This window comes from Amia ocellicauda, chromosome 13 (genome assembly GCF_036373705.1).
Source record: "Amia ocellicauda isolate fAmiCal2 chromosome 13, fAmiCal2.hap1, whole genome shotgun sequence".
Taxonomy (NCBI): Eukaryota; Metazoa; Chordata; class Actinopteri; order Amiiformes; family Amiidae; genus Amia; species Amia ocellicauda.
In genome coordinates, this window is record NC_089862.1 from 29449422 (window position 1) to 29475095 (window position 25674).

Genomic DNA, 25674 nt, shown 5'->3' on the forward strand with positions numbered 1-25674 from the left:
AGTGGAAGCATCTCGGGCAGGACTTCATCCAGCAGTGGATTGAGGCTGAGGCTGGATAAGGACAGCTGCCAATAAATAAATATGACATATATATATATGTGTGTGTGGATGGCTATATATGTATACATAACAATAAATAAATAAAAATGTTATTTGTTGCTCTATCAACTCAATTTGGTATTGGGCTTAAGAAGCACTAAACAATGTAAAAAGGATATAGTTAGAAACAAACAACAATACAACTGAGGTATACTCAGTGTTGTACATTAGGAACGTCTTTCTTTTCATTGTCTTCAGATTGTAAATTAATGGATAGTGGTGCTCTATCCAAAATGTATATTATTATTCAGGCATTACAAAACTATTTAAAAACAAAATGTAATATAATCAATTATAAAGCACTCCAGTAGTGCCTCTAGTATTGAGAGCTTAAAAACAAGAAACTTCTGTTGTGAAATACCTTCAAACTCCACTACATCCTTTCTAGACTCGTCAGATATTCTTTACACAAAATAAGTTGTATATGTACGCTATCCACTTATATATATATATATATGTGTTTGTTTGTTTAGAGGTAGGATACAAATAGGTGGATTGATGACAATAACTACCTGTTCAGCACATGGATATATAAATATAGATAGATAAACAAACATAGCAAACATCATGAGGGGAAAATCAGTATATTTTTTATGTTTTCCTTTAAATAATTAACGTGGGTTTAGGCAGGAAGTCTTAAATGTATAGAGACAATGTAGAAACCAAGAATAAAAAAAAGGCATATTTAAAAAAAAAAAAAAATAGTCTTCCTTCCTGGGATGAGGCTAACGCTAACCTGGTTTCTTAAAAACATAGAACATAAGAAAGTTTACATAATTCATAAACTTTTGTGTCACATTAGACTAGGTTTGAATATCTGTATTAAGATTGATGTGTTGCATTTCACACATGTATTTGTGAGGAGTTTGATAGTCCAGGTCCTAATATGAAGTAAAACAAAAATACAAACAGAAAATTCAGTTATAACGATTAATACTCCACTTTTCTGCAATTCAATATTATCAACATATAAATATTTTAACTGCTTTGTGGCAGTTAAACCAAAAAAATAATGTAATCTCTTTGCTGTTTTATAAATATTCTGGAAACAAATGTTGAAAAACTAAAAACAATCTTCTACAGCTAGAAACACATGATCTTACCACTCCAAGGATATTTCTGTTTCTAGCCACAGGAAGAAATAAACACAGATAAAAAAAAAAGCTGACAAATGATCACTGTAGTTTAATAACAAAGCTTCTAACCCTTGATCACATTTAATGTGAATGATACCGAAAGACTACATTTTGAGGTGTCCCAAAACCATGTGGCATTGTAGCATGTACCCAGCTCTGTCGAAGAAATGTCTCAAAATGCAGCTTGTGTTGCTATGAATTTAAAATATAGAACAAGTTGCACTGTGGTTTTATGTGTTAATGCTCCATTGTTTAATCGATTCATATATTTTTTTAATAAGCTTGTTCTTAATTCATGATGTAAGGTTTTGTATTGTTTTTAAACCTATAATATGCTTTACTCCATTTGCTGCAAATCCAGTTTGATGCACTATATAGAGTTCTAAACATGCCTGTGCACACATCATAGCATCAATTTCTTCAATCTATTTTACATTTTGTTAATAAAAAAAAGTAAAGTATTAAATAAACTTATTCTGATTTGGACAATAAAGAAACTCAAAAAGACGTCTGACGGTCCACAGGATTTTACCTCCATGTGACAGATTAATACTCACTGTGGCTGTGCCAGTGCTAGGTAACATCCCGCTCTCTGTGTGAGGAGTGAGTGACAAGAATAACGCATCGCTCATCCACCGGGGTGCAACATTTCATAAGACATTAGTTCTAGCACCATCTGGAGGAGCAGTGAGGACAACTTCGTTTTCATCTGACAGCTTCGCCCAAACTCAAAGCTCACGTATAAATTCATATTTTCCCCTGTGGCAAAATCCACCATCACCTCCTTCCAAATCCACTTCTGCATCCCAATCCCAGAAAAGAAAATATTAATTTTATTAATATTAGCTGTTAGTATATGACAAAAACACCATAACAAAATAGACACTTGAGAATTGGTTTATTTTTAAAAGATCATATACAGATCAAAGTTTAACAATACAAAAAAAAAAACAATTGAAAATATACATTGATCTTTACATTTTATACATTTTTAAAAATAGACTGCAAAAACACAGACCAGTGCTGGAATACAAGTCTCCATGAATGTTATGAGCTTCAAGGAAACGGCAAGACCTCTTGTGGTCTGCGGAAATGCCAAAACTCTTTTCTGTCTGACTGTCTTGCACTACCCTTTGGAATGAGATACAAGTAAAGCACCAGTTATTATTCGACCCCAATCACCCAGGGAGGGCATACAAATTTAAGACGTTTTCCAAATTAAAAAACACAATGGCATCGCAAACTGTAATTGTAACACATTACATGGTCTTCCATGCATTTGTAGATGAAGCGGTGTTGCCGGTAACTAACTGTTGTCAATGAAAATGTGCAATACTATGGTTACCCACCAATACTTTAGGTAGGCACAAGGTGGATCATCTCTGATGTTCATTTTGCATTAAGTGTATATATATATATATATATATATATATATATATATATATATATATATATATATATATATATATATATTTCTTTAAAAGTCTCTTGCCAGTGAGTCTATCAAGGACTGCATCTGCCAAATGCAAGTGGACAAGTATTTTAAAGTGCAATCCGTGCTCCCTTTATCAGATTCATGATCTTCTCTAGATTCCTGATGTAAGTCTAGGCTATTATAAAAGTAGTAATGGAAGATGGTCCAAATACATTTGCCAGTGAGTGTACTACACGTTACTGGAAATGATGGGAAACAGAGGCTAATACTGAAGAGGAAATGGATCAGAAAACAAATCAAGTTATACAATCCTTCATGTAAGTTGGAAAATGGCGTGATGCAGGCGCTATTATGAATCTGGCAGCCAATCAGAAAGAAGGAGACATCAAACATATGGGGCATTACAGAGAAAGCCAGAGGAATCTCTCCCTGCAACAAGCCAGCCATTGCTTTATTCACATTGATTGGAAGTATCAATAGTAAAACCCGCTGAAACACACTTACAGCATTTAAAACCAAAGGCACGGCAACCCACAAACTCTTCTTCTGACAATGCACCGAAGTAGATAAACTGTAGAGTCGCTGCACGTTAGTCTCTCACTATAGCGTGTGAGGTGTTACGGTAAGGATGTTTAAAAACATTTATAAAAATGTAAGTGTATACCTCGATTATTTAGTGATTTTAAATATGGGATGGGATACTGCACTTAATACGTATTTTTACAACTGAGTCATTAGTCTTATTCCTGAGGCCCCTAGCTAAGCAATGGGACTGTGTGTGGCAGGATATGAACTATTCAAACAGCCCGTCTGTCCCACTGAAGCAGTTTATAGAAAGGACTCCAGATAGGGCTTGGCTGTTTTTTTTCAGTTTTGAGAATGATGTGTGTGTGTGTATGTATCTTTAAAAAGTTATAATCTAAAAACTTACAATGAACATGGTAAATATACGTAAAAAAAACACATTTTTACAACCATACAAAAATGCCAGAACACATAAAACTGCAAAATTTGAATTGCAGCTGACTATTGCAATTGTACATCAAAATTAAATCAAAAACACATTGAATAAGTAAAAAAATAAGAACCAGAAGATACTTAATTTAAACAATCTTAGGCTTTTTAAAATAGAGGCATAATAATTACTCTTGATTCTGTATGGTTACCAATATATCTAGATATTAGCATTTAGAATAGTATTCTTTGCATATACTTCCTACAGAATAGTGTCCCTTTCAAGAAGTACAGTTGTAGTGTTATCATCATGTCATTTATTAAAAAAGATGACAAGGAGACCTGCTTTTGGCTCTGTAAACCTGTGAATGAAAGGAAAAAGAAGGAGAAAGCAGTGTCAGATGCCTGGCAAGGAGACTTCTAGAAAGCTTCCCTGAATATGAAGCCGTACATAATTTCTTAAAAAGCAAATTAACAAAGAAATCTGTAAATTAATAGATGTTCAATCTTCATGAATACTGTCTGTTGGATCTCCATTCATGTTTAAAGATGTACCAGTGAGAAGAACGGTTTGTGAGAAAATTAATAAAACCAACATTTGTATACAGAGATCAAAGCGCACAGGATCCTTCACTCTACAGGGAACCTCAATAAAGCCGTGTTCGCTTGCCAGGAGAACTATCTCTAACAGAAATCTAAGCTCACCGGGGGCTGTGGTTTCTTTGCTTGCTCACTCTTCTCGACTCCTGCATCTGTGCGAGACGTCAATTGAACTGCCAAACCGTGCACATACTGAAGCCGTAAATAAGACACTACAGATTCAGTGGGCCGAGACACAGTGGCACTGTCTTACTGATGGAGTGCTGCTACACTCTGCAAAGCCATGTCAGGGGGGTCATATCCAACTGCTCCAGTAAAACCCAAGGGCAAACAATTTATTTTATTTCTCGGCCTTTGCATGAAATACTGCATTCCAAACACAAGGCAATAAGCCATTCTTCCCTGCATGACCTAAATAGATGACTGTTATTTCATTTTCACTTTTGCACGAGATACAGAGCAAGCAAACGTGACATTAAAGTTTGAAAGCATTATGTACAGAGGGGGCAGGGGTGAGAACACCACCATTCATTTTTTTTCATTCCCATCTCCCATCTAAATTACGGATATTTTTGCATCTCTGAAACAATAACCATTTCCTCATTTAAAATATACAAAAGACAAGGCAGTTATATCATAGGCATAATAGTCATTCTTTAATTTTCTTTTTTTTAAATAATAATTAACTACAATGCCACGGATGAAAAAATGAAACCATCAAGGGACATATTCAAGACACTGCTTAACTTTCCACAGTTCCTTTTCAAACTGGGCCCCTGCAAAAAACTGCCCATTTACCTTCCTTCAAAAAGCCATGACAAGTATAATGGTTTCTCAGGCTTGTATTTGGCACTTCCTGTTTTGAGTATTCTGTCTGTGTATCAAGCTTGCTTTATTGCTCCACATGGGCCACTGCTGTTTATTGCTGTTAATTATTAAACACAAGTCCATCTTCAGTGAAGCTTCAAGCAAATGGATTACCAAGCTGTTCGTAAAAAAAGTCAGACACTGAGCATAAAATGAGGAATAAAACTGACAAATAAGAGTAGTGAAATCGAAGTAATTGGTTATAAAGGATTTACAGGGATAGAAATAGGAAACCCAATCCACAGCAGAGGGATCCATTTCAGGAGTCCTCTGACTCTGACAGGAATTGAAAATCTGCCGGAGTAGAAAATCAAACATATTTGACATGATTTGGATTCCATGTCAGCTAGTCAATGCCAGGAGTTGGCAAATCCAGTCCAATTATTATTATTATTATTATGGGGGCCCTGGGGGATGGGCTGCAGTACATTTGAGCAAGAGAGAGGATGTGCTTCTATTTGCTTTAACGGGAGACATACATATATATTTTAATTACCTGTATCACTTAGTTTCTGGGGGTACACATGCAATAATCTTTTAGTAAAAGCTTTAGGAGCCCAGCTGCCGGGCCCCAGACCCCCGGCAAGCCCCCGTCTGTGTGAGAGGGAGACAGTGGGGTGGCTCACCTGAAGTTGTGGTTTGTGAGGTAATCGATGACGGCGGGTTTGATGCGAGCGACTCCTCCCTGGCTGCGGTTTCCCCTGCCCGTGATCACAGAGAGGTGAGGTTTACCTCTGTTCTGCTGCCACTCTAGTGAGACAGGAATCAGAACGGATAAGCCTCGCTGCACACAATTATTTACACACACACACACACACACACACACACACACACACAGCTCACCGCCACACATCCTGACCTCAACTACTAGGGATATAAACACACTCGATAAGATCAACAGTCAACAAGGCCCACCTGCTCCCATAATCCATCCATCTACACAGACCTGTGGGGAAGCAGAGACTAGGCTGACTGAACGGTGCTCCAACCGTCACTGGGGTTAACACCTGGAGCTCAGTACAGGAGCAGCCAGCAGGGCGCTCCCGCTCATTTAATTCCTTCCTCTTTGCATATCATACCACGCATGTTCTGCACTTCTGTGAAGATATTTATTTGCATTGTTAACTAGGTCAAACGCATCAGGTTTTTTTATTTTCTTTCACAATGCCATGCTTACGGTACCACACTGTACCCCCTCCACAAAATCTCATGGTTTTCCTTTACAAAGAAAAATGCATCCCTAATTTTCCAAAAGGTGGAGCAAATTTTACTTTTAAAGTTAAATTAGTTGTAAATGGTTTAAATTTCACGAGACTCTTAACATATTGTGGAACTTGACAATGTTCCTAGATTCTTACGAGGATATAAACCGATGAGAGTTCAGAACAACGGTTAGCGTTTGATGAGGTTGAGGTTCCCGAGAGTCACACAGGTCAGACTGCAGAATGTGACCCCATGTTTCATTCCTAATATAATTCCGCACTATTAGCTTGTCAGAAGATGCTTCAGAATCAGTCTAGGTTAGTTTGCATAGATGCTAAATAATCCATCCAGAAACAAACGAGAAACACGCAGAAAACTGTATGACACAAGACCTGGGGAAAAAACAGGAAACTGCATATATAAACCACTGAAAATAGACCATCATTTATGTAGAGTGTTTAGATGAGAAACAGCTCTATACATATTGGTTAGTTTTTAAATGATAAATACAATTAATGGATCTGAGAATAAATCAAAATATGTGACAAAATTGAAAGAGTGAAAATGTTAAAACGGCAATGGGCCAGACACATTGCAAGAACTGATCAAAGATGAGTGAATGAAGCTACTGAATGGATACCAAGAGATGAAAAAAGACCTAGAAAACAACCACTTTACAATAATGGGCACACATTTCTAGTGAGTGAATGTGTAAAAATACCACAGGAATAATACATTAATAAATACTTATTTTTAGCTCTGATGTTAATCACATGTATAACAGAGTTAGGGCTGAAACTTGATTCACATCAAAACTTAGATAAAGGTACTGATGTCTTATTCATTCAGTGAATGTTTTGGGAATGGTTCCCATTATTGTAAAGTGTAAGCATTGACCGTGATCTACAAATGAGAAGCTGCAATGCTCCTCACTAACGTCGTAGTTGAGTACGCGGTTGATTACAGCCGTCTCATTGATCTTGCACAGTATGCAGATTAACTGTATGACATGGTACATGGGAAACATTGATAAAGTCATAGTTATCAAGTTGACTCATCCTTGGCAGCATCCCATGTACTGGTCATTGCCTTATCTCCAATAAAGAAGGAGATAGAGGTCAAAAACTGCTATTTGTCTGAAGGCAAAACACTGGATCATTGTGATTTTCATTAACCCTAACATGACTAATTAAGCTTCTTTCTTTCTTTTTTTTTTTCTTTTTTACTTACTGGAAAAAAAAAACCAAAACTATTAAACAGTCCTTGGCCTGAAATTTAACCCAGGCTTAGTTTCCATTATCAGGCAAGTTAGTTACTGGCAACTCACTGAAGATATTTGAGTAAAATGACGTTAAAGACTGTGTGTGGGCAGACACCACCTGATAAAACTAAAGGTCTAAAAAAGGAAATGATCAATAACTTTTAAGGAAATCATAGCACATATATATTTAAAATGAAATTAATTTAAATTCATTAACCCACCGCAGCCCACAGCAAGTGGTTTTGCTCGACTTCCTGGTGTTTAACATTAGTATTATTCTGACTCTTTCAACCTAAGCAAGTGCTGAGCGGTGAATTCAATCCACTTCGAAAAGAAAATGTTATCCGTGATAGAAATCATGTGCGAACATAAGGTCTTGCAAAGCATGAGCAAATTTTAAAGATGAAATATAGTTTTGTTGTATATATGTACTTTCCATGCAAGCAACATGAGATCATTCTTAGTTATTATATTAGCCAGGGCAGGAGATTTCCCCCCCTATGCTGTATGGACTCCCTGGTTTTATATAGTTGGTATGGTTCTCTTAGAAATAGTGTGCATAATCTGGTGTCGCACCCGTGTGGATTAAACTTGTCCATCTTGTATAAAAGCACCTAGTAATGCAGGAGGTGAGAAAAGAATATGCCACATGAAAATCTGACTCTTCCTGAACTGTACAGTGGTTCAGTGTAAAAGAGCTCCTTCTTTAAAAGGAGGCACTGTTTTGTTGGTTGATAGGAGTCTGAAGTAATTTTAAACTTTGGTACTGTGGACTTAAATTCTGACAGTTTTACCCTGCCTTCCACTTTCACTTAAACTAGTCACGATTACCTGGAACTGACAGGAAATGAAAGCGGAGAGATTTCACCTGAAATTTAAAAAATCATTTATCTTTAAAATGTCTTGTTTTTTTAATGTAAAGGGATGCATTTTAAGGAAGGTTAATATTAATTAGAATGTAACATAATAACAATAATAATAACAGAAAATTGAATTCTTGGCATTAGTGAAATTGAAATTGTAATTTTCAGAGAACATCCACTCTGTATACTTGCATGGATGCCCAGCAGCTTGTGTGGCGAAGCAAAGTGCAAAGAGATGGTTCTAGAGCAGCAGATAGATTTTGGATGGTGTGCCTAATAAATCATTGTAGTCTTGCCTGCATTCTAATTATCTTGGTTTCTCTGAACAGAACATTTTCATGAATTTATGTCAACAAATGTAATGAAGAGTTTTATCCCTTAATGTAATATGATATCAAAAAGTTTTACCAATACAATTGCATCTTATTTTAACTACTTAACATAAGTTCCTGGCAAACACAGTATTCTTATGATAACTCTTTTGACAGCATTTGGTGGGAAACACCAAACAGAACATTTTCCTGTGTTGGCAGAGAACGTTTCTGCATCTTGGCTGTACATTGTACTATATTCGGTGCACTGCTGCAATTGTGGGAAGGAGTGCACACAAAAAAACATTTCTGTAATTAGAAGATTCATTGTGTATTCAGAGAAACACCCACAATTTTGAACTCTGCACAGTGCTTCCAATCATTTGGCTTGTGAAGTACTTAATACACTTTCTTAGATAACACTTTATATAATTGCATTTTACTGTAGTCTAAGAAAGCATACAGTATACATAAGAACATAAGAAAGTTTACAAATGAGAGGAGGCCATTCAGCCCATCATGCTCATTTGGTGTCCATTAATAGCTAACCGATGCAAGGATCACATTCAGTCTATTTTATACTTTACTGTTCTTATAATTAATTATGTCACTTTAACAAATTATAAGCCCAGGATCTGCGTAACGTGTTGTGTGCTGACCTGCCATTTTGTCTTGCAGCACATCCTTCAAGTGGTGGATGGCCTCGTCCACGTGCAGGCCGTGAAGGTCCAGGACATTCTGTGGCAGGAGGGAGGCGTTGACCCGCTCAAAGATCCGCATGGCAGCCCGGTGATTTGCCTCTTTCTTTTTCTGGCCGTGATGATGGCCCTGCCAACACATCAGAGATTAAATAAGAGCTACAATTTAAACATATACCAGCTTTCAGACTGGCGGAGTGGTCACCACACTGTGCTCAAGCTGTAAAGACTCTACTCCTGTTCCAGATTAACGGCCACAGAGATCTGTCTTGGTGTTTTTTTCAAATACCACCCCTCTATTCCACTTTGATGGCACATTGCTGTGCTGTTGCGCCCTAATCACACACAAATCCAGAACAAAGGAAGTTTCCGGCCTATCTTCCCTTTGAATCACAGGGAAGCTGCAGTCTCTCCTCAGCCTACCTGCTGTGCGTAGAAGGTGGCGACATCCTTCTTGCCCTGCCTGTAGGCCTCGGCTGCCTTGCAGAAACACTCCTGCCGTTTACGGTGCTGCAGAAGGGCCTCTGCTCGGAAGTCGCCGTAGTCGGGGTCTTCGGTGTCCTGGAACTGAACTGCCACCTCGGCCTCTTTCACCTTCTTCTTCTGGAAATACAATCCAACCAACACATCTCAAACACTGTAACTCACTTGGTTGGTGCCCTTGCTAGGCCGGGACAGTTGCCCATGTCCAATAACTTGACCGATATTATGTTTTGATTATATTTGAATTAAATGTTTTGAATATGCGGTTGGAAAGATGTGCAGTACAAGTACAGTACAAGTAATGAACTGCTGCTGTTGTGATGACTGATGGAGGTCTACCTTCTCTTTCACGCCAGGTCTCTGGGCCTCGCTGTGCTTGCCCACGTCCTGGGCAATAACGTTCTTCACGGGGCCGGCGTCAAGCACGGACCTGAGGAACTGCTCCGTCTGCTCTAGAGAATAGCTGACAGGGGAACACAGAAAACAAAGGCATCACCACAGCACCACAGCCACAGTGCAGTGAGGATGCATGCCCATGCTCTGGAAACACTATTATAACTTTGCCCAGGAATATATGTGTATTTTATGCTGTGTCAGTTCTAACTGTATATGGTTCACATTCTTACTTGTTGTCTTTAAAGATATCCATAAGGAAGTGCCGGTCGATGGTGGGAAACATCTTGTAAAGCTCCTTCTCTTTCAGCAGGGCGGCGCTGTCCTTTCTGCCGAGGTCCTGGTTAATTTTGGACTGGAACAGAATAGGGGGCAATCAAGGCACTGCAGGTGGAGCATCTTCAGAGGATATGGGCAGCAGTGAATGCCCAGTACATAATGGCTATTACTTCCATGATGAGCTAAGAGTTACTGTAGAAATTACACTGTTATTTCTTGTCTAAATAAGAAGTGTAATGATTGGGAGATATTGTATTGTATGTCACCATATTGTAAGTTCATGTAGTTGAACTTATTGTACAGTTGTTATCGCTCTCCTTTTGGTTATTTTTTATCCCTCAATTGGTGACAAAAGCAGGGAGAAAAAAAAAAAACCTGAAGAATACAATTACATAGATATATATGAATATATGTACCTAAATTAAGGACTAATATACCAGTTTCATAACATTACAAGTAATACTAAGGACAGAGCTGGTCAATTTCAGATATTTTTTTTTTAAATATTGGATTGGTCTCCACAATGAGACACCTTGAATAAAACCAACCGTTTATTAGTCTCACCCTTTTCATTCCCCCCAGCTGATTTTGGATTACCTTCTCCGCATACTCCTGCAGGGCCATCTCCTCCAACATGATGCTCCTGAGAGAAACAAGGGGCATCTGGGCACTCCAATGGTCCATGAAGGGAATCCCATCGGAGGTCTCCAATGCAACTCTATTCGCTCGGTCAGACTGGGGGTCACTCCACAACATGGCACCTGCACACCCGGACAAAGAGGGAGAGAGAGGGAATTTCCTTGTGCAGTAAATTATCTTTAAAGGATGTATGCTTCATTTTTCCTCAGGCAGTTCAAGTAGAAATCGATACGAGGCCAGAAGCTCATCAACAGCTACTCTGTTTTACATTTATACACTGTATTTCATAAATGCCTTGCCTTCATTGTGACATTCTCTTAAACGATTGTGTAGTCAGTTATCAGCCATTCACTGGCAAACATAGTACATGCAGAGGACTTACTTTCTTCAAGCAGCTGGTAAGAGAGAGCCTCCTGTCTCTGCCGTTCCTGAGAAGACAACAGAACAAAACAGAACAGATTAATGCAAGAAAGAAACACCGCAGGAGCCTGATTATTACAAAGTACATTTTCAGGTTTCACATCTTAACAGTCCACAGCAACATTTAGGTGGAGTCTGTGCAGATAACACTCTACAGTCAGGAATGTCTCACTTTTGGGAAGCCTGAACCATTATCTATTGGTGTTTTATGGTTTTCCCCACATACCAACTTCTATATTCTAAATTAATATTCATTCGTTTTGGGGGGTTGGCACTCACAATTAAAACAGCTCAGCCCTGAGCAGAAGTGTTATCTGCAGCCACTGCCTTCTCTTAGTGGTGACGCTGCTTGAAATGCAGTCCCAGAGACAGGCAGGTTTACTTCTTTATACATCGTTTAAAACTGCACTCAAATAAACCACAATTCAATACCAATGTGGGATATGAAACAAATGGGGAGACTGAGATTTCAATATGGCTCAGAAATAAATAAATGTTTGTGCATAAGACCTTTTAAGCTTAGAAGGAAGTCATCACCCCCCCGGCTCAGTATTGGATTGTTCACCTAGTATTACTTTGGTTCTGAGGCCCCCACAACACATCGTTTTCCAATAATGCTTTTCTCACTATTCAAGCTACCAGCCCTTCTTAGCCTTAAGGAAAATATTTGGACTTGCAGTGCCTGTATTGTTCCTGCTCCAAATTTTATATTTTCAATTATTCCTTAACATTTCCCCCGACAGGTTTCCAGTACACAGATCGAACCGTCACCCTGCTTACTAGAGATTCGCCTTTTTCAGATGGAGATACGCTGAAACATAAGTCTGAGAAGTGATGGTTTTAAACACAGTCCAAAAATTCTTGAAAGCAAATTGCTTATGCCAGATTCCTGTGTTTATTTCTGTGTCTTCGATATTATAGTCTACAGAGGCACTGTGATACTGTGCAAATCCAGGAACAGTGAGCAAACAGAACACTATCTTGAGCAGATAAAAACCACAGTATTCAGCTGTGCTCAGCACATACTGTTCCTTAATGAAGGACACTATATACAAGGTATTACAGCATAAAGAAATAATTAGTCAACAATAAATCCTTACTCTATGAGCCCGTGCAGCTGCTGCCAAAGGGGAAAACAAATCCTGTTGTTGATGTATAGCAAAAGCTAAATCTAAACGTATGGATGGTTTTGTGAACGTAATCCTTGAGCGGTTTTGCACTCCAGGTGACTGCAACTGTTGTATCTCATTTAAATACTTCTGTAAGTATGTAAGGTATAAGGTATTCTTTTTTCTCAATAAAGGCTTCGTTTGACTTGTCCTTTTTGCACATTCATCCAGAGCACAGCACATCCAGAATGAGAGCCCTAGGCAAAGCTTAATTTTTTCCATTTGTTATTGCTGTACATTTTTTACAGTCCGTCTCATCATATTTGTTTTACCAGATAGTTCTGCACAAATCATTTCTGAAAACTCTGTATGTGTGTTATATAAGAGTTATCAATATAATCAGACAAATCTATTATTTTCAGATTCATGATTTTCAGGTACATTTCTTTGATATCATGTGTATAATAAATAAAAACTACAAAAGCACTTTGTTGATGTACTAAATATGCACACTGGTGTGTTGTCTTTGCTCTTCAAATGCCTGAAATTTAACCAAGAAATGACTACTTGGGGAAATAAAATACAATATCATATCCACTACAATTAGTTAGTTACTCAACTGTGCTTTCTATCAGAATGGTATTATTGACATTTCCAGTTTTCAGCTTTAGATTTTTAGACAAACATCTTCTTGAACAGACCCACTATGTGCAGAGTTGATGCTTGCTAATTTTAATCATAACAATAATGCTTAAGCTTCTCCACTACAACAAATATCCACAAACCTGAATAGTATCCTTCCATTTCTGATGTAGGAGTTTAGCAAGGTTCAGATCAATCTGAACAACACAGTCTTCCAAAGACAAAGAACCTTAAAAACAAGAACATGAAAGTCAGTATACCAAAGGGAACGATTACAAATATGGAGGGAAGCACAATAAACACCATCTGCTTCTGAGATCTTTTCAAATCAATGCCCAAATTTCAGTACTAAACAGTGGAAGACCTGCTCCTACACCATATTAACTAATCCTTTAATCCTAACAATGCTAAATCGTGTTTGGGGGCTGACATTTTCTCCATTGATCTCCACATTAAGACAACAACAAAAGGGGGGCTCCACATATATGAAATTAACTTTTCTGTTCAGTAATATTTCTCTAAAAAATGGCATCCAAAAAGTGATATTTTGTTATGACGACTGGACAACTTCACTTTCTTCTGTCGTCAGTTCAAACAAGAGAAATGTAAAGTGTGCACAGAAAAAAATTAATAGGAAACCAGGTAAACTTCTTACCTGGGTCAGTCCCCACTGGGCCGAAGAGTTCGCTGAGCTGAAATGCCAATTCCGCAGGCAAGCGCAGCTCTAAGGACTGGATATCGAGTGAATGCCTAGGCTTCTCTCGAGGCTTCTTGGTGGGACTGTCTTCCTTCTTTGGATCAGACAGACGTAAAAACGAAGCTGCAAAAGCCAGACTGTCGGCCTCGGTCCAATCCCCTTCTTCTCCACCAGAGACCTCCCCCAACGCTGCAGGATTCAGACTAGCTCCCAGATCCTCATCACACTGTCTTATATTACACGGTTCACTCTGATTATGGGTCTTTGATTCCTCTTCTGAGTCATGGTCCACCTCCATTTGCTTCGGTTCCAAAGGCTGTTCATTGGTACTGTCCTCCCCAGTGGACTGACTGGCAGAATGCTTGTCGTCTTCAGGCAGCATACATTGACAGTCCTCCAAACTGCGGACCATGTCTGTTTCAATACCAGAGCTCCCAGTTGAATGTTCTTCTGGAGAAGATTGTCCCTCCTCAATATTTGGTTTCCCTTCCTGGGTGGGACCCACAATATCATTACTGATCGTTTCTACAAGGGTTCCTAAATGTTCATCATCAGTGGCAGTAAGGGCTGGTGACATTTCTTCAGGGCAGCTAGAAGAGGCATCTGCATTGCAACCAGCTGTGGATAACACCTCAGTTGCTGCACTTGCCTGGTTAGAACACACTACCTCATCATCTTTGAAAAGCTGTTCACCAGAGTCTAAGAGCAAATTCGTAGCCCACTCCATATCATAGTCGCATTTCTCATACAAGTCTTTCAGGATTTCAAATGAAACAAATTTAAAGTGTGAACTGAGGATCATTAGGTTTTTTAATTTGTCATCACTGTGTAACTCGCATTCGTCCACCTGTGCACCTTTATCATGTACAACTCTGTAGGGCACTTCCTGAGGCCGGGGGAAAGCTGCAGACTTTGGTTTAAAGTTGAAAGAATTCCCCTGAAAAACCTTCACTCCAGAAACATCAGCGGTTTGTCGATCGACCTTCCAGAGCAAGACAAAATCTTGTGGTGTGGTTTGTGTTGAGAGGCTGGTCACACACTTTGATACAAAGTCCAGAGTGGGATCATCAAACTGGGGTATCTGGGGAGATAGCGTCATTGATTTAGGAGACGTGGGGCTGTTATTTGTGAATGTAAGAGCTAATTTACACTGCTTTCCTGCTCGTCGGCTTTGCTTAAGCTTCCGGTCCTGGTTCCTCAAAGGCATATACTTAGTGTCTTCAGTAGCTTCTGGTTGCTTTTGGAGAGTGTTATGAAGGTTCAAGTGCTCCTCAGAGCATCTGACCTCTTCAGCATCACTTATTACATCATGCGGTTCCTCACTGCCATCGTCCCCCGCAGGATTAATTTCCTGAGATGAGTCTAGCTCCTTCCTTGACTGCTTCTTTGTGTTTGGCATTTCCTCTCTTTGTTGGCTTTCTGTCATTGCTGAGCCAGTTGGACAGTCTGACACAAAGTTCAACAGCTCAGGTCTACTCTCTCCTGCTGCCAGGGTGCAGACCACCTTCTTCACATTAATATCAGTGCTGCTGCAATTGCCACCTGACACTTGTTCATTTGCGATAGTTTCCAAGCTATCGTTTGGGAAATCGGAGTCAGGGGAAACTAAGGTGGGACTTTTGTATTCTTGAGACGTATCCTCTCCACCTTGCAGAAAGTCCAGCTCTTGCTCCTCTTCAGCTCCATTGCTCTGGCCATCAGACTCCTTACTTGAGCCTTGCAGCTCCAGCGCCTTCCTTGACCTGTGCTGCCGTTGCTCCAGTACCAGCTCTGAAGGCCAGTCACCAACAAACTTTAACAGTTCTGGCCTCATGGGGTTACTGGGAGCACACATAATTCTGTTTTCTTGTTCACTCTCACTCAGCTTCTCAGCAGCATCACTCATTACCAATTCATTGCCCTGTTCAGTGGGTGGACCCCTGTGCCTCTTACGCCTTACTCTCTGACCAATAGATTCAAAAAAGGCTGTGGGCACTTCACTATCTGCAGGCTCCCTTGCACTATCATCCAAGCCAAATTCAGTGCTCAAAGTGAGGGTTTCACTTTTATCTGAAGCTAATGAATGGGCAGCCGGCTCCGAATCTGAAGTACACGTGTTAAGGTGCTGGTCTGGCTGCAAGTCTGTGTCGGAAGTCTCTTCTGTCTGTGCACAGCCTTTGGAACCAGGAGGTTCAATAAAGCTACTTTGGCCTAGTCTCTCTTCCTTGAAAACACTGTCTCCCACGGATGATACATCAGGCAGGGGCAAAAGGGGAAAGTCACTCTTCCCTTGACTTGGTTTGCAGGGTGGTTCTTCCACAAGGTCAGGTCTTACCTCTGATTTTATAGATCTGTGTAACAGGAGACAGACAGGTATTTCTTACATTTGTTGTCTCACCTTTTCCAAAATAAATCAATATAAAATGTATATAAAATGTCCATTGCTTTTATATTTGGTGGTAGAATTGCTATCATCTTAAGGAATCATTAGTGAATGTCTATAAACAGTAACAATATATTGAAATTGTAATCCTGCAGCCCAGATTTACTGTTCTCGCTGAATCCTGCAGAATTCAAGCAAAGGCATCTAGATTGACAGACCTTCAAGTTCTGGTTAAAATAATCTGTTTTTACTGTGACACTTTTTTCATAATATCTAGAAACAATGTTTGACATATTGTGTGAAAAATGTTTTTATGTATGTATTACTTGAGAGATTTTATTATCAATATATACTGTCATTAATTATTAAATGGATTTCACTTCAAATCAATGTTATAACAGACTGAAAGAAATAGTATTTGCACATAAGATTTAAGATTCTTGGTTGCGTAAGCTTCATTATGTTTTAAAATCCAGTGGCATTCTTCAAATATTCAATGACTCAGCAAAAGGAATTCAAATAGAAGTGTGAGGAAACCTAAGGAATCCCAAGTTTTTTCCACCCACTTAGTCACAGCATGGTACTTTCATACTTCAGAAAAGTATATCTATGTCTGTCTCATGCTGACTGACTGTCATGAATTTCCAGCCTTTTTAGTTTTTGCCTACTATATTGCTGTTAATTTGTCTTTCTTGTCTCACACTGCAGTCTTTTCAAGTCTATCTATCTCACTTGTATGTCTGTCACTGTATATATATAAAAAAAGACCCTTAAGGCAAAATATGCATCCATTAGCATTATTCTTCCGTTATTTTACAATCTTATGTTTTGTAAGTCACCTTGGATAAGGGCGTCTGCAAAGAAATAAATAATAAAATACAATAATAACCTTGTGTCAAAAGTTCATTCCATTTTCAAATATTTTCTAGAGGAGGGATTCCTCCAGCCCTTCCTAAGACAGTTGTGTATTTACATGTCATGGGACTTTGTAACATGATTTTCAGATACCCCTTAAATTTCCTTTCTGCGTCCAGCTCTGCTAACAAAGTCAGTCTAAAACAAACAATCACTTACTCGGGAAGGCCGTTCTCCTCAGGGCAGGGCAGCACGTGGTCAGTTTCTTCTTTTTCCTTGGGAGATGCAGAACGCATAATACTGTGCACAGTAACATAAGGCTCATAATGCTCCAGCATTCGTTTTATCTTTTCCTTGTGCACACCATGCTTAGTGCGTCTAGGGAAATAATACAAGATTTACAAGAAGCCTTTAAATGCCATGGGAATTGCATGCTTAACTGTCACAGTGTGAAAAGCAGCTGTCTTCTCTTCTACACAGTAAGATTTTGCTTGTATGCCTTTTTAGGTTGTATATGTTCTGGGTTATTTGGTGCTGAGGATTGTTATATGCCAAGACAGACACATGCTCTAAGAAATCTAGACAGTGAACTCATAAATAATTGTCAACAAGTATAAAGGGGGGGCAAATTCACAGCACATCCCAGATGTCTCCCTGCACTGCAGAGGTTGAACAACGAATACACTTCTCAGGGCCATGTGTTTCAGTCAGCTTTCTGAAATGTGTTCAGGAGATATTTATAATGGATTGGGACCATAGCATGACAAATAAATGAATTGAATATAAGAAAGACTTTAGGAAACAGAAAAGGGTCAGAAAATAGCAGGAAAAATCTGATGATTGATTGATTTGGGAAGAGTTTGAGGGAGAACTTATTTAATAAATTAGACAAACTGCCTGCTTTTGTGTTACTTGTCCTATGTAATGTACTGAGTTTTACAGTGTAGGCAAACAGGAGCATATTTCCTAAGGGACTCTTCAAACTTGAATGCCTTATACATGTAATTTGTAAAAGACACGTGATGCATCATTTATAGAGATGAACAATAGTGGAAGTCATTATAGTAAATGATGAGGATACATTTTCTCTCTCAATAGAAAGGCAAGAAAGGAACACCCAGGGCCCAACTGAAGTAGAATAATACCAAACGTAGTTTATTAAATTATAACTAAGCACTCCAGAGTTTTCCTAAGAACATACTATCATATAGGAGATTTCTCCCTTCGGTTGCTGGGCATCCACATGTGAGGTGCCCTAAACCTTATCACATTCTTCTTGGCAATTTGAGCTCTATATGACCTTAAAAGAGAGTTGTGTTTCTTCTAAAACCAGCTACCCAGACAATAAAATTAGCCTTGTTTACCTGGAGCTATACAAAAATCTGAATGCACACATGGGCTGCACAATCTTGCTACAACAGTAATACAAATAATATATTTGACATTTTGACAGGGCACTGTCCCACATCTGGAACAGTGGGGAAAATGTATAGCTCAATAACAGGAAAAACATGATAATACCTTTCTAGCTCTCGTGGTTTTGATTTCCACCAGGTGTCTGGCTCACGAAATATCACTTTGTAACAGTGCTGAAGAGCCTGCAAAACAAGCAGCAGAGCGTTTTCCTGTGTTTCACAGCTAGTGAACCTTTACCTTGTGCTCACCCAGCAATTAAGTCATGCATACAAGCTTTTCCTTACACTTAACAAGAACAGACAGCCCCATAGTACCTAATTTCTAATTAAAAGCACCAAGCCCTGGAAAACCACAGAATACGATTTCAAAAAGTGCTTGTACACCCAGCATTAATACCATTAATGCCTGTTTCAGAGGAAAGGGGGAGGTAATAAACTAAGAGCAAACGAATCTGAAGTTCCGATTTACTGAGCAGAGGATGCAGGCAAATGCAAAACTAGTCAATCATACTGTTGCATTTAAAAGTATTCACACAATTAATCTGCAACTAAGTTATTCAGTGACTGACTTCAACAAATAGTGCACATTAACACTAAACTTATTTCTCATTGAGATCTATTCAGAGTTTGTTGAAAACAGAACATGGACATCAATGTAGTGGGAATGAAAAGTTAACAGTTAAATCCAGTAGAATATTTATCTATTATTCCTCAGAATTCAGCAAACTATATAAAGTTATAATTCATAACTAGGCTCAGTATAGTTTGATGAACAATCTTTGTTGGACAAAATAAATCACAAATAAAGTATGTGAATATTTTTGACTATGCTCTGTATGTCTTCTCTGTGCAGCTCTGTAACAAATAGCTCATTAACTATTTGCAACATTCAAGAGGGGAATTCTGTTTGGAGTTTGTAACATTACTTGCTGTACTCAGAGTTCAACCCACAGTTCCTGTGTACAACTTTTTTATTGCCTATCAGAATTTTTCAGTAGTTTACATTATTTCCTTTCTTTTTTGTAGTCTTTCCCTAAAAATGTCCCATTATGTCTCTTAATGACTTTCATATGCCTTTTATTGTGTTTCAATAGTGACACTGTATACAATCAGAAGCAATCTAATCTGACAGCTATCCCTGTAAAACGTAAAGCAAGACCCGGTCCTTCTGTGATTTAGAAACAGTATTTTTTTCCTGGCTTTAAAGTTATAAACATATATGTGGACACAGGCAACACTAACCATAGCAACATACGGTTTCATTTCCCAAACTTGCATGTTGGTGTTATCGATAATGACTGGAGAGAGACCCTTTCTGAATGCCTCTCTGGCTGTAAAGGGAAAAAAGATAAGGATATCAACACAATAATGCCAAGCACATAAACACAGTAATAAGTCTTTCAGATCACACAGCAGTTACCAATGGTGATATTACTTTATTCTGGCAAAATTGGAAAATTGGACTACTTAATAATAATCTATAGTCTGTTTAGTGCAATGCTTCAAAGTTGTTATTCTGTAACATGGTCTTATTCGATTTTCGTCATAAAGGGACAAAATCGGCAGATTTGGTAAGTCTCTTATTTATTTAATCAGGACCTGCCAAAACTCTAGCAAAGATTAACAACTTAAGTCAATTATAAGGTCAAATGAGTAAACCAGAGCTCCAAGAGGCCCTGGTGTTGTATTTGGGTTAAATGCTTTAGGCAGGGCAGAGGGGCGGGAATCCATACCTCATGTTAAACCGGTTTTTGATTAAAAAAACAAAACACAAAGAGGAAATGAATGAAAGAGTGAGATGAAGATAAGCACTGGGGGAAACAAAAATGTTGCAAAGCTGGTCTTCAATCAAGTCATAAAGATTGCAAATTATCTTTTCTCAAAAGTGTAAACAGTACATACTGCACAGTGTGTTGGTAATGGTGATGAGAAGTCAAGTTCACAAAATTCAGTGACAGGCAGTTTAAATAAATCTTCCAAACTTACCTCGTTGGTGGTTCCACTCATGAGCCTCCCCCAAGACAGTAGAGTCAAACTGGTACACTTTGTTGCGACAGAAGTAGTCATCTGTACTTAAAACCACGCCCCCGGGATTTTGATCCAGAAGGTTCCTTAACAGTATAGTGTCACAATATGATCAAGTTACACACCAGGATTAAATTCAATTACAAAAGCATTTTGATAAGTGTAATAGTTTCACACTGCAGCGCTGCCTGGATCCACTCACACTTTAATCCTTCCAACACTGACCAACTCTGTTTGTCCTCAATCTTAGGAGAATTATTCAGGCCACAGGGGCACAAAAAGCACTCTGAAGACTATTTTAGCAAATGTCGACATCCCCAGACAAAATAAGAGTTGTTCTGTTCTGTGTGTGTAGAATTACAGATCTTCTATACAGCCAAGTGCCTTTGCAAGCCTTTTAACTTGCAAATAGGAAAGAAATCACAACAGGAAATACATGAAAGGGTTACAAAAAACACCTGATGTTGAACATAAACTCAGCCCTTAGCACTGAGTTAGACGAATTCAAATAATATCAGTGTGTCTACAAATGTTAAGTAAAAGATGACACGGTTATTAGCAATGGACTTCTATTTACTGACCAGAGATGTAGTGGAAGGCATGTTCTAGTATATGGTCTCTACCCACTTACTGGAGTGTGTGGTGCAATAGCTGAACAACACACGTTCATGACATTTCTTTGTAATATCTCGGATTATAAATGTATTCATAAGTATATCACCGTAAAACAGTGCAGTTTGTATCCTTTTTGTGATCATTATGCCATGAGCTTCCAACAGAATATGCAGTTTTATTTCCTTCCCATCTTACAAATTCAAACCAGAGCATCAGTGCCATCAAAATAAACTAGTATTTTTTTTAAATAAATGTTTATTTAATATTGTGTATATTCAAATGTTTACAAGGTAATCTAAGATGTGCTACACATAATGAGTCTGTTTTGAAATAAAACCTTCATTTGGTTATAATGTGTACAAGCTATCAACATGGGAGTAATAATAACTGGAATTAATAATTCAAAAGGCGTACACAAATTTATAATTGTGATTCTAACCTACATTGTAATAAGTCTACACATACTGAGCAGTTATGCAAGCAACCTTATACCTTGTTTATCTTATATATTAACTTGCTATGTATGATATAGGAAATACATTTAAAGTTCAAGGTGTACAATATTTATTTTCAATAATTTTGTTCTGGTTCTGTAGACCACTGGTGACATTTAACCTGCATAAATATTGTAGTTTTACTATAATATATTTAGCTAGATTAGATCATCATGTCTTATAACAATTGAGTTGCATGATTCTATCATGTTTATGCTTGCTGAAGCTACACTGTAATATTACCTACAGCAATGTGTTTTTAGTCATAGCTGTGGAAGCCACATATTCAGAATTGAAGTGTTAGAATGTCAGTAGTTTGCCTTCAGTGAATTTAAATGATGTGCTTATATCTCATGATAAAGGCAGAAAATTGAAAATGGCCTGTAAAACACTCTCAGAATATAATTTAAAATATGACCTAACAACACATTGACCTAATAACCATTACATCACTGATAATGACTAGGAGTAGACTAAACCTTGTATAGGTATTTTTGTCTATTAGAGCATGACTATGATTCTACAGGAAATCACCAAGTACACAAATATTATAAGACAAAAATAAGAATGACTAAAATTATGACTCTTGTATATACGTACAGTGATGTATTGATGGCATTGTAGGGAGATGATGTTATTTAATAACAATATAAAAGTCCTTCAAGTCTTAGAAGAATCATGATGGGATATGGCAGTAATCCTGTGGATTGATTTCCCTGTTTGAGAGTCGCAGTAGAAAAGTTTTGTCATTATTCCCCAGCTTATTAAGAACCAACCTGAATCATAATTGAATTATAATACTGATTAAATGGTAAATGTAATTAACATATTTTGGGACTATGTAACATCCAGTGGACAGCAACAGTATGTATGTAGTATGTCTGTTGTTAAAAAACACTTTAACACTAATAAAAGATCTTTAACATAAAGCCTTTAAAAATAGGGTTAACTACATGACATTTGTAATGCCCTGTTTAACATCAGTCACTCATCTTTCATAATCGTAAGAAACTATCTGTGTCTGTCTGTGAGGAGCAAAACGAATGTACCGATCAGCCTGAGAACTTAAATGTGGCTCTCAGTTGATGAAATCAATCGATCACTTAACTGGAACTGACATGCTAAAGGTAGGAATAAAGCTTTCTTCAATTATTTTTCATTTTCTAATTAAATATGGTTTTATTTTAGGCAATCAAGCTTGCTTTGCTTTGGATTGCCCTTGAGGGGACACCTTAAAAGCTTAGAATTGCTCTTTGAGATTATAAAATGAACAACCATTCTGTGGTTTCCCCAACCACCACAAAGCAATGGAACATGACACCCTGAAAGCCTGTCTGCCCATTTGCAAGTGTGGACCTTGCAGAACAGGCCATGAAGGTTATCTTAATATCTGTGTAAACAGAGCCATAAATGTCAAACTATGTTATAGTCCCTATATGAATCTCCAATACCTGGCCAAGGTGGACTTTCCTGATCCTGGGGCTCCTCTCAGTAAGACCAGCACCTGGCCCACCAGCACTGGTCTCCTGGCAGAGCGATGCAGCGGAGGTCTCAGGGGATGTGGCGGTACCCATGACTGTGGGAGGAACGCTGTTCTGAAACGAGACTGTGTGATGCTGGGGACAATTCTCACACTCGAGCTATGATTCCAGGGCACAGGATTCTTCAGTATGGGGGTGACAAAGGCAGGCTCCTCAGAGCGCGGCTGAAACTCGGGAGCCTGAGTATTCCACAACAATGGGGCAGCAGGGGGCCTGCTTTCCCTCAGAGAGTTTGCCATAGTCCTATTCTCAGAGCTCAGTTGGAAATCCTGCTCTGCACTGCCAGGGTTGTTCCCAAAAAGTCTGCTGTGATCGGGTTCTCCTGCAGAGGGGTTGGGCTGATTTCTGGAACTCTTATATGCCTGGAAGGCTGATGGTCTCTCACTGCTTAGCAAGTCCAGCACTGGCTTGGTGTTCCCTGATTCCATAGTTAAGTGACTGAAATCAAGCAGGCTGGACTCATCCGTCTCAAACGCTGTCCCTGTAAAACTCAGTCCACTCACAGGGGATTGCCTGTTGATGGTTTCAGGCAGCTCTGAAGCTTTAGCCACGTGCTGGTGCCCTGCTGTGGAATTGTGCCACTGTGATTTGGACCTGTTGTCCAGGCTGGATTTGATCAATTCGGGCAACTCACTGCAAGACCCTGAGTGCAGATCTCTGGGAGAAGGACAGTGTGGCAAAGCAGGCAGGAAAGAGTCTGAAAGAGTCTCCAATGCGTTGTCTATGAGTTCATCGAAATCTTTTGTTAGATGTGTGCCGACTACATCCAGTTCTTCCATGTCATTCCCCGAAGCTGCAGGAATCCAACCCCCTTGGACTCCCGTCTCGTCCCAAGGGAGGCAGACGGGCGTGTGGGTTTTGGGTCCTAAAAGAGCAGCCGCAGACTCAAACCCTGAGGCAAAGGGGGGCACGTTGACTCCTTCAGCAGCTCCAGAGAGCTCGAGTAGCGAGTCCATTGCCACTTCCACTGGAAACAAGGAGGCAAAGAATGGAAACGGGAGACATTACCAGGCAGGAACCGAAACTGATTACATTTCTATGACTTAGACAGAAGCCCACTGTTTAAAGTAAACCCCATAGTCATCCAATAACAAAACAGGTAAGGTTTAAAACATATTTTACCCAAAAGATTATGTTATTTACTATAGGAATCTCAAGTAATGCAACTAAAACACATTTGACTGTTCTGGCAATAAGTTGTTGGTGCAGGAAAAAATAAAGGCATCTCTTTCAGAAGCTAAATGGTTATCTACATGTTCTAAGCAAAGCCAAATGTGCAATACCTGCAAATGTTTTACCAGGACTTGCACCTTTATTTGTTTATTCCATAAACACATATTCACTGCGTTATCAAAGAGGCTGTTCACACCTGAAACTGAGAAAATAATTTGAGGAGATGTACAGGAAATTAAATATGTAATTTCCTGCACATCTTTAGAAAGCCTGCAATGTGCAAGTAGTTTCACTGTAAATCTCACAGTGGGCTGTGTAAAACATCCACACAACACTACGATATGACGGTATTTGTGTGTAAGGGAATGCGCAGCAGCAGACGCCATCAATACAGGGTTTTATTTAGTGGCAGAACCTATATATAGACAACATAATATTTACATGGATTACTGATCGGGAATGGAGATTCTTGTCTCACAATGCAAGCAAATAAGCACAAATGCACGCTTTACAGTAGTGCTAGTATCACTTTTTAACTTCCCAGTAGTAAAACAACGTACACATATTGAGTGGGTTCTGGTTCATTCTCTCATTTGTTCTGATTTCAAAGCAAAATCTGTTAGGCCCTCACTGGGACCTCAGTCTCGATTTTGTTACACATGGGCAGGACAGTAGCGCACATGCCCGTGTAGAAGCAGATCCTTTACACCAGGGACGCACTCGTTAGGTTTCATGATTACCTTGGAAATCACACTCGGAAAGGACCATATAAATAACCTCGGGATCCAGATGGGAAAACATTTCCCTCATGCTATTGAGGGTTTCTTCCCTGGCAGAGCTGGTGTTGCTGAAGTTTGAGAGCCCCATGCCCACCCCTCTGATACGGTCACTTCTGGCCATCGTCCTGCCGTCCCCTGCGTCGCTAGCTCCGTCGGTGCCGTGTGTCATTCCCGGGACCCTAGCGGGGCTTTGGCCATTTTTCTTTTTCCGAGGCATTTCTCTGTCAACTTTCCTGCTGTGTTGGGTAAGTTTCGCTGGAATCTGCGCACACCATTAACTTCAGCATCAAAACAATGTTTCTTTGAAAACAGCCGTGTTTTTACGA

General features: G+C 39.0%; 1 protein-coding gene across 2 annotated transcripts; it reads right to left on the reverse strand.

Annotated features, from left to right (window-relative positions):
* Positions 1-2116: 2116 nt before the first annotated feature.
* n4bp2 (NEDD4 binding protein 2) lies at positions 2117-25647 on the reverse strand. 2 transcript variants are annotated; one of them, XM_066720517.1, is made up of 16 exons: positions 25310-25647; positions 23307-24363; positions 20708-20832; positions 19964-20052; positions 18828-18904; positions 17526-17684; positions 14048-16419; positions 13536-13621; positions 11604-11649; positions 11180-11343; positions 10537-10658; positions 10250-10373; positions 9851-10030; positions 9389-9557; positions 5718-5841; positions 2117-3986 (listed from the first exon to the last, which is right to left on the reverse strand). In XM_066720517.1, the coding sequence occupies exons 1-16, from the start codon at positions 25563-25565 to the stop codon at positions 3938-3940; spliced, it is 5199 nt and encodes a 1732-aa protein (XP_066576614.1). In that variant the 5' UTR covers positions 25566-25647; the 3' UTR covers positions 2117-3937. The 2 variants fall into 2 exon arrangements, with proteins under 2 accessions (XP_066576614.1, XP_066576613.1); XM_066720516.1 differs by having other exon boundaries at positions 11147-11343.
* Positions 25648-25674: the final 27 nt, after the last annotated feature.

What these genes read in the sequence shown, in the direction of transcription:
- n4bp2 (XM_066720516.1), bottom strand. Translation starts at nt 25,565, where the DNA reads ATGCCTCGGAAAAAGAAAAATGGCCAAAGCCCCGCTAGGGTCCCGGGA. An exon ending in AATGGAAGGATACTATTCAG is followed by an intron (nt 11,650 to 13,535) that starts GTTTGTGGATAT and finishes TTGTCTTCTCAG; the next exon opens with GAACGGCAGAGACAGGAGGC. An exon ending in GATATCTTTAAAGACAACAA is followed by an intron (nt 10,374 to 10,536) that starts GTAAGAATGTGA and finishes TTCCCCTGTCAG; the next exon opens with CTATTCTCTAGAGCAGACGG.